The sequence below is a fragment of the Gobius niger genome, assembly GCF_951799975.1.
Source record: "Gobius niger genome assembly, chromosome: 6".
In the NCBI taxonomy this organism is placed as follows: Eukaryota; Metazoa; Chordata; class Actinopteri; order Gobiiformes; family Gobiidae; genus Gobius; species Gobius niger.
The window spans coordinates 32,484,566-32,498,149 of record NC_136857.1 but is presented as its reverse complement, the minus strand read 5'-3'; the positions used below and the strand labels follow the sequence as shown (position 1 = coordinate 32,498,149).

The 13,584-nt window shown below is 48.2% G+C and overlaps 1 protein-coding gene across 1 annotated transcript; it reads right to left on the bottom strand.

Moving 5' to 3' along the window:
• Nucleotides 1–13,240, bottom strand: asxl1 (ASXL transcriptional regulator 1). Its single transcript, XM_079557790.1, has 10 exons — nucleotides 13,128–13,240; nucleotides 10,639–10,756; nucleotides 8,980–9,145; nucleotides 6,756–6,913; nucleotides 6,605–6,689; nucleotides 5,054–5,220; nucleotides 4,511–4,607; nucleotides 4,321–4,426; nucleotides 3,322–4,237; nucleotides 1–2,377 (listed from the first exon to the last, which is right to left on the bottom strand). The coding sequence occupies exons 2-10, from the start codon at nucleotides 10,723–10,725 to the stop codon at nucleotides 389–391; spliced, it is 3,771 nt and encodes a 1,256-aa protein (XP_079413916.1). The 5' UTR covers nucleotides 10,726–10,756; nucleotides 13,128–13,240; the 3' UTR covers nucleotides 1–388.
• Between the last annotated feature and the right edge of the window lie 344 nt (nucleotides 13,241–13,584).

Genomic DNA, 13,584 nt, shown 5'->3' with positions numbered 1-13,584 from the left:
GATCTCCAACCCGACTTCATACAAACATGGTGTCGTCAGGTAGGTCTACACAAATTACCATCAATGACTTTTTAATGGTTAAAAAAATATTTATTTGCACAAGAAAATAACAAGCCCCTGTTAAGCGAACAAGGAACCAAGACAACGCTGGCAACCGAAACGAGACATGGCGCGAGAAAAGATGAGGTAAATGTTTTCCAAGTAAACACAAAAAGGCACAATTTACAAATCGATCATGCCCAAAATGTACAATAATAATAACCATAATATTATCAATCAATAACAACCCAGTACAGCAAAAATCCCCCCAATAACACTATTTTACAAGGCAATGTTGTTGGTCAGGCTCCGATACTGACATGAGTAATGAGAGAAGACGGCCAGCAGACTATCTGACCACCAGGCAGGACACGCAGAGTTTGGAGGGTCCGATACAGTCGTCGTGGCAGAAGGCGCCGCAGCCTTGGCACATGATCATGGCTTTGAGGCGGCAGGAGCACTTTAGAGCCACCTCCTCTGTGCCGTCACTGAAGCCCTGCATGGGCCGCAGGAGCACGCCGTCTGCCATCCCGCGAGACACACTGTCCATCATCGACACGTTGGCCGTGTAGCTGAGGCCCGAGCCGCTCTGCTTGGGCAGCTTCCCGTACAGCTGGAAAGGCAGAGGCGCCGGGGGAGAGCCTTTGTTCTGATCCTTCTTGGCCATGCGCGCCAGAGCCAGCTCCATGTTGAGCAGCCCCTCCATGGCTCCGCCGCTCAAATAGCCGTCCATAGAGTTCAGAATCTCTTTTTTGGTAATACTAACAGGCAGGACAGGAGAGGAGCTGGCCCCGTCCTGACATGACTGTCTGAAGCTCCCCTCACTCTTCACAGCAGGGATCAGTGGGGCCCAGGAGCCGGGCTTCATGGGGGGCACAGTCTCATTGGGACAGGGGTCAGCGTGGGGAGGGGAGGGGTCATTCAGCATGGTTCTGGTCGCTTGCATGGTGCGGTTCAGTGTGGCCCCCTGAGAGGGCTGTGGACACACAGTGTCTTTGAGCTGAGAGCCAGGTTCAGACTTAAACCTGGAGCCCGAGGTGATGACCGGGACTTGCTGCTGTAGGGCCACAGACGGGGGTTCCATACTGGGGGAGGGAGGGGAGTCTGCTCTGTGGGCTTTGGGCAGGGCACTGGGCACTCCTCTGAGCTCCAACCTGTTGGCACCATGAGAGGGGAGCACCTTCTCCAGAGGCAGGCTGCCCTGCAGCAGCTGAGTCACCAGGGGATTGTTGGCCTCCACACTGGACACAAACCTGGCTGTGCTGAGGCCTCTCCTGCACAGAGCTCCACTGGAGCGCAGCGCTGGGTCAGGAGACTCCACTTTCACCTCACTAATGTCCTTCAGGGGTTCCTGTGTCTGGGACAGGCCATTCATAAAGCAGTGCTGGATGACCGTCTGCCCGCTGCGTCCCGACACCAGGGACTGGATGACCGGTTTGTGGGTGGGAGGACATGGACTGTCTCCAGAGGAGCTCCAGTCCCGGTCCAGCAGTGGCCCCTCCGTCTCCCCGTCTGATGCCGTCTCCGTAGAGTCGCTGTGAGCGCCATCGTCCTCCTTCTTGACACTGAGGGGTGGGTCGCTGAGCGGGGTCACAACAGCAGGGGGGCTCAGCACAGAGCTGTGCTGGATCACTCCTTGGCCTGGCTCCTCTGAGCGAATGCAGGGCAGCTTCTGCCTCACATCCACACCCTGAGCACCGAACCGGGGCACAGTGTCTGGGATAGAGGTGGGGGTGAGGGTTCGACTGGTGCTCTCTGGGACATCTGTGTGGACTTCTATGTGAACACTGGGCTCGTGGCTGGTGTCGGCCTTGGACCGGGAGGTGCCTTGAGTGGCCCCGTCGTCAGCACTCTCAGGCTGTGAGAGTTTGTCCTCTCCCGCAGACGTCTCCTCTGTAGTGTCCCCCTGGGGACTGGGGGTCTGAGAGGGGTCCAGAGACACTGATGTGGAGGGGGAGGGCTGAGGGGTGGGCTCTACACTGGGAAGCAGTAGTTGTGTTCCAGCTGAATCAGTGAGCGCAGATGAGCGTCCTTCTGCAGACCCCCCTGTCCGCTCTGAGGACTGACGTGTGGTTCGTCCGCTGGTACTATGGTGTACCCCAGGGCTATGTTGCACCCCAGACGCGCTCGCTGTGGGTCCTTCGGTAGAGGCTGCAACAGCAGCAGCGGCCTCGCGTTGGGCACGGGCCTGTTGGGCACGGGCCTTGATGTCTGCCAGTGTTCTCGCGCCCCCCGTCCCCGACCGCTGCGAGCCCTGGCCGGGGGGCACAATCCGGGGGCAGATCTGGTAGGTAGGATGACCTTTGACCCAGGGAGGTTTGATCCTGGACAGTTGTATCTGAAACAAAATAAATAAATAAATAAGACACAAAGAACTGTTCCCAAGAGCGCTCTCTGGTTGTGCCGTGTACAGACCAGAGGTTACAGTAACTAAAGTCCAAACGCAGGACTGCTCTGTGTCCGAGCGGGGCCTCTGGGCCCCCCCTCACTGTGGAACGCTTTGCATTTCACATTATTTCCCAACAAAAATAATAAACACCTAAATAATGAGAGATTCATTAATGATGGATAAAAAGAGCTCATGATTATGTCAAAATAACAGAGAAACTGTCCTTAGCTAAACCACTGGAACAGGCTCCCCCTGATTGCGCCTCGTGTACAAACTCAACCTGATTGCGCCTCGTGTACAGACTCACCCTGATTGCCCCTCGTGTACAGACTCAACCTGATTGCGCCTCGTGTACAGACTCACCCTGATTGCGCCTCGTGTACAGACTCACCCTGATTGCGCCTCGTGTACAGACTCCCCCTGATTGCGCCTCGTGTACAGACTCACCCTGATTGCCCCTCGTGTACAGACTCAACCTGATTGCGCCTCGTACAGACTCACCCTGATTGCGCCTCGTGTACAGACTCACCCTGATTGCGCCTCGTGTACAGACTCAACCTGATTGCGCCTCGTGTACAGACTCAACCTGATTGCGCCTCGTGTACAGACTCACCCTGATTGCCCCTCGTGTACAGACTCAACCTGATTGCGCCTCGTGTGCAGACTCACCCTGATTGCGCCTCGTGTACAGACTCACCCTGATTGCGCCTCGTGTACAGACTCACCCTGATTGCGCCTCGTGTACAGACTCACCCTGATTGCCCCTCGTGTACAGACTCAACCTGATTGCGCCTCGTGTACAGACTCACCCTGATTGCGCCTCGTGTACAGACTCACCCTGATTGCGCCTCGTGTACAGACTCCCCCTGATTGCGCCTCGTGTACAGACTCACCCTGATTGGCGGCACCTTGGGCTCCTCGGTTGTTGGCTGCGGCTTCTCTGAACACACACTGGGTATTGTGGTACGAAAGGACTGCTGGTCGTTGAGCCGGGGTCTCTTCTCGGGGAAGCTGCGGGACTCCTGGCTGTCGGGCCTCCTCTTCTGCTCTTTGGCCTGGGGGCAGGAGGTGGAGGTGGGCGTCGGGGTGGGCGCAGGGCTGGCCGAGGGGCTGCTCTCGCGGCTGCTCGTGGCCGTGCCGGTGATGGAGGTGACGACAGAGGCGGTGTCGTCCAGAGGATCAGCCACTACAGGAGCGCTGGACACCGACGAGGAGGAGTCCAGCGCCGCTCCAAAGGCCTGCGGGTCGGAGGGGTCCGAGGGAGAGGAGGGCGAGGAGGCAGGGGACGAGGCGGAGGACGAGGAAGAGGAGGAGGACAGGGATGACGTGGAGGCGGCGGCGGGCTCCTCCACAGACAGGCTGGGCACCACTTCCGGGTCCTCGTTGGCGCTGGTGGAGGCTGGGCTGGGACTGGGGCTGGAGGGGGGCTCTGGCAGAGGGACGGGCTCCACGGGCTCTGGCTCTGTGGGGGGGCTGTCTGCTGGGAGCTCCGTGGTTACCGCAATGACTTCAGCCTCAGGGGCAGGAGGAGCCTCAGACTCGACTGGAGCTTCAGTGGGCTCCGGGACCGGCTCTGGCTCTGTGGGCGGCAGGACCGGAGCGGGTTTGCAGAGTGGTCGGCGGGCTCTGCGTCTGAGGTCAGCCCGGGCACGCCTCCTCATGCGCCCGTCTCTCCTCCGCCGCCCCACACTGCGCCTCTTGGGAGTGCTGGACGCCACTGCAGCCACGCCATCCTCCAACACAGAGGCAGCCACCTCTGTGGCCTCCGTCATGGTGAGCTGTAGGGACTCTTCATGGGTCAGTCCCAGCCTGAGGAGGTCACACAGAGCACATGGTTAGCAATAGGAACAAGCACACTATCATATTTATCATATTATCATGGGGACTCTTACTTCTGCCCATGGTACTCTTCGAAAAACTTCTCCTTCCATGCTTCCACCTTCTTCTCCTTTTCCATCTCCTGACGAAAGCGTGCCTGCATCTCATGGGTGAACTCCCCTAGACGCCAAAGGTCAGTACAAAGTTAGTTTTGTACATGTAGTAATGTCATGTAGTAATGCAGTAATACATTGATGAGTGTACCTTCAGCCAGGCGTTCTTTCCAGCTCTGGGAGGCGTGGGTGAAGAACTCGTTGTTGAGGGCAGAGCTGCTCAGTCTGGCCATGCCGTCTGCTCCAACCTGCTCAAACACAGGGAAACCGCTGCAGTGAGTACAGGAGCGCTGCTGTGTCAGTGGACGGACGAACAGGGTGCTGTATCACTTGGTTTGAATGGTTCTCCAAAGTTAACCAAACAAATCCTCAAAGCCACTACTCATTAGTCAGTGGTTCCTTCATTACTCAGTAATGAAAGATGACAAATGCACTTCCAATTTATACTGAAAATGAGTTTGAGGGTGTCTGCACATATGTAAAATAGAATCTCGCTATAGAACAGTGGTTCTCACATTAAGTAACCTTGCCGGCAAGACTTCCCACGGAATACTGAACCACCGGTAGATTAGGCCAATCCCGTCGCAGTATTGCCATGAGTGGGCGGGTGTAACATTTGCAGATAATAACAAGACCTTTTATTGACAACACTAAGAGCGAACTAAGAGCCTTGTACACAGTGTAGAGGCCGTACCTGTCTGTCCACCTCGGGCAGGAGCTGCAGCAGTTGCTGTTGGGAGTGTGAGGGGAAGGCAGAGAAGGTCCTGACATTGATGAGAGCTCTGATGTTGGTGTTGACCAGGATAGAACCTGGGGTCTCAAAGTCCACATCCACACCCCCTCTGCGGCTCTTCATGGGGCCTGGGGAGACACAGGCTCATTTGCCACATATGCTATGCCACAAATTACACTTGGACTTTAGACCATAGACACTAAACAGTACGAGATTTGAACGCTGATCGGACCAATTAGAGGACTCTTTGGTCCAGTATAAATGTGGGTCTTTATGTGGACCAAGGTCTGGTTCTGTGTAGTATGAGAGTGGAAACATGCAGATATGAGCAGACCAGAGAGAAGAGGACAGATTTAGAGCCCAGAGCTTTTCCCTCTGCGGCGGCTGCAGCAGCTGCAGCAGCTGAGTTAGGATGTTTTGCTTCCATCTTGCTCGTATAGTCAAAATGGCTGGTAAACACACAAGCTAAAGGTCTGCCCTTTATGTTTACAGTTTCACCAAAAATAAAAATAAAAAAACAGTCCAATGGATAATTCCTGGATGACCGAGAGCCTATGCAAACTCAAGTGTCTACACTCTTGGGTGAAAACGCCTGGAGAGCCAACATCATGGGGAACCACCATAAAGAGAAAATTACTATCCAGGAAGGGGAGTTGTGCGTCTAGGTTAGGTTAGGTTATATAAGCATTTTGACAGAGCTGACTACAGGCTCTTTTTAAGTATTTTCTGACATGAATTATCTAATTAGTTCAAACACGATGAATTTTAAATATAAAAATATCTTAATTTTACCTGGTGAGCTACCTGTATATTATTCTAACTGGGTGTAAAAGAGTTGCTGGACGTTATCAGGAGATTCAGATTGCTGTTTGCGTCTATGGAGGTAACATCACACACTATAACTGGAGATGCACCCATCCAGCTTTTTTGCTTCTCATGATTGAAAAAATATATATACATTTTGGCCATATCGCCCAGTCCTATAATAAACTAATGGAAAAAGATTTAGCATTTGATCACTGGCTCGGATCATTACAACTTGCTCATTAAATATATGTCCGAAATACTTTAAGTGTTTGTGTTTTAGTTTATGAAATGCTATTAAAGAATAACTGTCATAGTTTCTGACCCAGCCTTGATTAGTTGATGTTAGCATTAGGCAAGGCAACTTTATTTATACCGTGCATTTCGTACACAAGGCAACTCAATGCGCCTTAGCATGCTCCCGCTAGCTTTAGCATACTGGTGCTAGCCGAGGCATTTTGCGCTGATATCCGATATGTTATACAATAACATTGGTCCCGGATGTAGAGCGATGACATAATCACTTAGCAATCCCATGTTTTTGAATCTTAAAGCATGTATTTGAGTCATGACCTGTACGAGAAGTGTGAGGCTCCATATGGTCATGTCAAACAACATATGATCCTCAATGCTCCTAGTATTCTGCTTAGAGTGTAAGCTAATGTAATGATGCAGTGAGTGCACGGTTAGAGAGCGGTGGGTGGTCACCTGACGCTACGTGCTCTCCGTTGACTTTGAGCGGTGTGAGGACCACTCGGGGCATCATGACGGCCTTCTTCCTCTGGCGTCCCGACTGCAGAGAGGGGAAAGGTGAGTGCGGGAGAAGGGAGCGGTAGTCGGCGATGTTGTGAACACACACCTGTCGGGAGCGGCTCAGCCTGGTTTGGGCGTGCGGGGGCGGCTGTCTCTGGGCGTCCGGCCTCTGGGCTGCTCTGCTCAGTCGGGTCTGGGGGTGATTGACAGGGGCCGGAGTCTCCGTGGAGCAGAGGGGGCTGGAGGAGCTCTCATCCACAGACGCTGCAACACAAGAGGGTCCTCATTCATGACGGGCTCAAAGCAGCATGGGGACAAAGACCTGTTTGTGTGAAATGGTACTCAGGCTTTAGTCTTAAAGAGGGGGTATTATGCTTTTTTCACTCACATAGCACCAGTCTATAGCACACAACAATGATGACCAAACCTTCTGTTGGTCTGTAAATGCAGTAAATTAGAATAACTGCCTTGTATATAACTGCCTTGTATAAAATTGCTCTCTCAAAATGGCTGTAGTGAATGTCTTGAAATAGGCCTCTGTCTCTTTAAAGGAATAGGCCACCGTTTTTATATACGAAGACATGTTTTTACCTAGCCTTATACGTGTTAATATATCCCCGTCTGGTCTTTGTCCGTGCGCTCTGTCAGGCAAACGGAGCACATACGCAGCCTCTCCCACATGTCATATAGCTCCGAAAAAGCTCACAATAGAAGCTACCAAGCTCTTCCACGTGTTCCCTATTTAAATAAAGTTACGTGAAGTGTTTTCATGCGAAGTATATTTACACAGAAATGTAACATGTCGATTTTATAAGCAAATAAAAAGGGGGACTATATTGTGAGGCGTAATGATACGAGGAGCAAAACGTCCGCGCAGTAACTCCTAAAGACTTCCCCCGCTCACTTCCGTCAATAACCTTTAGGAGTTACTGTGCGGACGTTTTGCTCCTCGTATCATTACGCCTCACAATATAGTCCCCCTTTTTATTTGCTTATAAAATCGACATGCTACATTTCTGTGTAAATATACTTCGCATGAAAACACTTCACGTAACTTTATTTAAATAGGGAACACGTGGAAGAGCTTGGTAGCTTCTATTGTGAGCTTTTTCGGAGCTATATGACATGTGGGAGAGGCTGCGTATGTGCTCCGTTTGCCTGGCAGAGCGCACGGACAGACGGGGATATATTAACACGTCTAAGGCTAGGTAAGAACATGTCTTCGTATATAAAAACGGTGGCCTATTCCTTTAAGAACCTCTGACCCTTTCCGACACGCCCCCTCCACACGCTGTCTGTGGCATCAGTGGGGAGGGGGTTCTGCTGAGGAGCAGCGGTTGGTTACTCGGCTGGTGACGAAAGCTCGGAGGCGTCTCCAGGAGGTGGGGGCGTTCCTAGGAGGACTCAGGCAAACCTATCCCTAAAATGGCCGCCATCAGAGTTTTTACAGATTACTCAAAAATACGTGAATGTGCCAAGGCAACACTTCAGGCATGTTTTTAATGAGGGAATGACATAATAACATGATGTAAAGCTTGAAAAAGTTGATTTTGCATAATACCCCCCCCTTTAATGGAAGGCTTGCATTCATCTACCACACGTCCATGATAACACTAAATATGTCACTCTGCATTAGAGACAATGCAAAGGAAAACAACAAACATATTGTCTTTGTCAGTCAAAATCATGAACGGAGCCCGTGTCACCTTAAAATGTGATCAAATAAAATTCAAAATTCAATAATAAAATGAAAAATAAAAAAATTCAAAACTAAAAAAAATATATATAAATATATATAAATCCATCGTCCTAGAGACCACTGTGATGGAACGTGAAGGCGCCATGCTGACCACTCAAACAGCTGCTGGGTCGCTAAAGGTCAAATACGGACAAATATCAACTTTTTTGCATAATGTACCTTGAACCTCTTACCTCCGCTTGAACCGTTTCAATAGTTTGACATTACCCAAATCTGAAAGCTTTAAAAAAAAAAACCCATCAAAATAGCAACAACAACGAGGATGAAAACGCAACAACAAAAAAGTGTTGAAAACGCAATAAAAAGAGACAAAAAAACAACAGAAACATGACAAAAACACGCCTGCGACAATATGACAACAAAGTTATGATCACTTTTGTAGATCTTAGCTTTCAAATGAGGCATTACACTGCTGCTCTACAGAGAAGAAGCTTTTAGATTGAGGTACTGCCGAACTGGAGAAAATGTGCTTGGTTCAGACGGGGGTAAGAGGTCAATGCTGCCCTCAGCCGTGTCTTTTGGAATGAGTACTGTCAGTAATGAACACTGCTCTGAGCTACAGGAAAGTTACCGTCATTGTCCCCGCTGACCGCTGCTGTGGTCTCGGTGGAGTCACAGCTCTCCTGCTCAGTGGCATCTGAGGGCCCGGCCTCCTCGTGGGGACTGCTGCTGGAGCTGCCCGCCTCTGCCTGGAGCTCCGCGTCCTCCGCCATCTTGGTCCACTGCACCGCGTTTTTCTGCACAACACAGGGCTTGGGCTTAGCTTCAGGCTCAGTCTACACGTAGCAGGGTACCTCACAAACGAAGGCATCTAAAACCTCTGGCCAAAATGAAGAATTCTCCGGTTATGCGTTTGAGTGGGGTCATAAATAACCGGAGCATTTGGTGCTGCTCTGCGTTTACATCAGAAACAGCATGGATGCCTCACTGTGTTGGCTATAACGGTGCATTTGGGACCGCAGTTTATACAGCTGCATAAAAAATAATGAATGTGCTGTGCAGAAACTTGTGGAGAGATTTGAACCAGTAATATTGACGGCGCATGTACGTGGTTACGTTTTTTATTAAAAAGAGCCTGTGTGGACTCTTTAGCCCACGATGTCAGCTGCACAGCGTGGATTGGGCCGGAGGATGCAAATAGCAGGAGCAAAATAATTATGGAAGAGCGAGGCGTAAGCTAAATTCCAGTGTTAATTTCGTCGACTAAAATATTTAGTCTTAATTTTAGTCAAAGTGTTATTTTTGACGACTGAAATTGGACTAAAACTAAATTAAAAGTTTTTCATGAGACTAAAACTATGAGTAAAATGTCCAGATATTTCAGTCGACTAAAATAAGACTAAATAAAAATGAAAGGGAGAGACTAAAATCATCCAAACTTCTATTAACCGTCTGAAAGAGCCTCAGATCATGTAAATTCTCTGCCAAAGGATCAGCTGAGCTTTGTTCATGTGGAGCAGCTCCATGGAGCAGAGGAACAAGATTAAATATGATTATAATGAATATTATCAATGCAGACTAAATTCGTCTAAAATTTAGTCGACTAAATTTACTTGCAATTTTAGTCGACTAAAACTAGACTAAAATTGAAGATATTTTTTTTGACTAAAACCAGACTAAAATCGAATTACATTTTCATCAAAAGACTAAAACTAAATTAGAATATGTTGTCAGAATTAACACTGCTAAATTCATCATAAGACTGCCTGGAATGAGCTCTCTTAACCCGGTCCCACACACGGGAAGAGCTGCAGTGAGACAGCGCTTTAGTTTAGCTGAACACACGCAGGTTTAAAGAACAATCTAAATGACTTTATTAGCTCTTGAGTTCTTAACACACTTTTATAAAAGTAAATGTACCTGTAAGCCGCCATTCTCTCAAGCCCATGTCGATCTAACACCACGTCCCCCTTACAAAGCCTCGGGTTGCCCGGGGCAAAACGTCGACACAGACACATGGACCATGCCACTTAGAGAAGTTACTACAATAATATAAGCCTAAGTCAGCCGCACCACACGACTCTCCTGCTTTTGAACAGAATCAGAGGAGTCTGGCTGGCCAGGCTAGCGGATCGTGATGCGATAAATGTTAATCGAGTAGCTCTATCCTGTAATATCCTTGATCCACTAAATTTGCATGATATATATAGTTACAAAAGCTAAAGAGCATTATTGACTAAATCCATGCATTTCCTAAAAGGCGTAAGATGTGGATGTGTGAGAGAAACACCTTGAGAGTGAACAGGCTCATGCGCCCGGGGAGTTTGAAGAAGATGCTGTTCTTCACGCGGTCTCCTCGCACCTGGGAGTGCAGCATAGTGACCAGGCAGGCCAGAGGGGCTGTGCCACTGCAAACACAAGACACATGCACAGTAAGGTCAGGCACACTGTAGATGAGCATTTCAAAACAGAATAAGGCAATACACATCCCTCAAAAGAAGCACATCTGGACATCATGTTTGTAGAGGCATAAACAACTGGAAGCAGATCATTTCCCAGCCCATCCAGACAGCATCCTCAGAGCTGTTGAAGCTCAGATATAGACGTGGTGGTCGTGGATGGTAAGTACAGGACCCCCCCAGGCCATGTCTGGCTCTATCCCAGGTCTTGGTCAGCTGGAACGCGAGTTGTCCTCTCTCATATATGGCCTACTTTAACCCTCTTCTCAAACCACCGCTGCTCTTTCTGATCTTTGTCCTGGACGTTACTGGATATTCACCATCCATGGCCACCATGTCTATATCTGAGCTTCAACAGCCCTGAGGATGCTGTCTGGATGGGCTGGGAAATTATCTGCTTCCAGTCCATATCTGGTGAACAAAACTGTTAGCTCCTTTAAAAAAGAAAAAGTAGGTCCAGTTGTTTTGATTCACCTTTGAGTTTCAATCAACTACCTGATTGTTACCTACATTGTTTTAGCATGAGCATTGCATACTGCCAAAGGCAGGGTTGCTAGACGTACGAAAACTATCGTATTTGTACGATAATTTTGACCCCTGTACGATGTATGATCAATAATTCAAAAAAGCCCTAAATGTACAATAATATCAGAGCGCTAGATAAAGTCTGGTTAAATGCACTGTCTCCTCTCAGCAGCACTTTGCTTTCACTCTGATCTGGAGTCAGACTGAGCCTCCATATTCACGTAGGTGTAATATCTGCTGCCAGAAGGAGAGACCGTCCCTGGATCAGTTTCACAGTTCCACTATCACATTATCCTCCTGCCTTGGCTGCAGCCATGGCATTTGATTGGTCAGCAAGATGTAACCCCGTCTCACCTCTCACGAGCTGGTAATTTGCCCGCTTCTTTATTACGGCTTAGCTAATTATATTTGCTCATTCTTAACGCCTCATGCGAGTGTATGTTCTCCAAAGTAAATCTGATCAAACCAAATGCAGCAATCGACTGATTACTGCAAGCCTTAACGACCTTATCCAAGCATCAGAGTGTGAAGAATGAAGGGATGTTCGGATTTCAAACCTACAAAAGCTATGTTGTTGCGCTCAATAACTTTAGCAAACTTGTACAAGAGCGTCTACATCAGAAATGCTGCAGAAGGGAATGACTCCGACGAGGAGGTGGAGGTCATCTCTTATGTGAGGTCTATGTTGTCATGTCATGCACGTGTGTAAAGTAACATATGGGACAGTGCATGAGCCTGTGCTGTAGTTATGGGTTGTGATGATATGAGCCATATTTTGCGGAGGTGCTACAGCGATATTGACATATTTATAGTGAATGATAGTTTGTGCAGAAATACGATAGATTCTCAAAACCCATACATCGTACCAAGCTTCCAAAACTGACAACCCTGGCCAAAGGTAGAACATGAACATGGACCTAGTAGTTGACTTGAAAGTGTAAAAAAACATGATATAGGCCCCTTTATACGTATTTATGTTCAGAGCAACTTCAATTGACCTTTCCCAAAACCCCGCCCCAAAATGGTAACTGCCCAATCATACATCCTAGCAACTGTTACTATGAAGCTAGGTCTGTCAGGCTACTGCAAAACAATGGATCAAACAATGTGGAAGACCCTATTCTCAGCTAAATGTCTCGAAAATAAACAAGCATATGTCCTGTTCTAAGGTAAGGCTGGGCTAACATCTTAGCTAGCTAACATCTTTTATCATTGTGGCACCTGTAGTTTTAGCTAGCATTAGCCACCTTTAGTGACCTGAAGCAATACTCATATTTTGAACAATACTACCAAAAATAAGAGGGCCTACCCTGCAGTGCAAGAACAGGACTGGTCCACAAACCTGTGCTGGTTGTATTTCAGGAAGACATCATGAGGTTTCTCTGATTTCGCTTTAGTCTCAATAGTTGTACTGTCCCCTTCGTTACATAGTTTAATATCTTGAATATATCCCTCTGCCCCATATTGCAACCCCTTTTACCTCATTCTGGAGGATATCGCGAAGGTATTGCTCCAATAAGAGTCACTAACACGAGTCACTCCAGCATCGGCATAAGAAAGTTTCAAAGTAAAACAGTAACTATGTGGGCAGGGCTTTTGCGAAAGGTCAATTAGTCCAGAAAGCTTCATCAAAACCATATTCAAATCTCAATCTCGGGATCCACTTTCCAAACTCATTCAGGGCTGACTGCGACGTTTACTATAACCATTAGGTTAAGGAAATGTTCTTGGCCTGGGCCTGTGGGCCCGTCTCCTGACAATAGTTCGTACGATGCTGTTGCTAAACGTGTCTTACCTTCTGTGTGCGGACAGAGGAGGAGCCGTTCATCAGTCCAAGAACATAAAATGAAAACAGAGTTAAAGGTGCATTATGGAACAGTTTCAGCTGGATCATTGAAAGGTTGAAGACGTACTATACTAATACTAATTGAGTTGTTAGTGAAAATACCTGTAAACCCAGGGTTCAAACACCTTCAAAATATTGTTTCTGTGAGACAGCACAGTAGTCCGCAGAAAGTCACTAACATTTTGTGGTCTTGGTTTATTTTTTTATTTACTTTGACATTAAAACCAAGATGTTAAATGAAAATTAGTGAAAATGGACCACTGCATGAAAAATGTTTTTTTTGACCTGCTGTCTCTCCTAAACTCATTGACTGCCAATGACGTCCATAGACGTCAATTGAAATCCGAACGTTGACTGCCAATAACGTCCATAGTCAATTAGGTTTTTTCAATGGGAACAGCTTGGC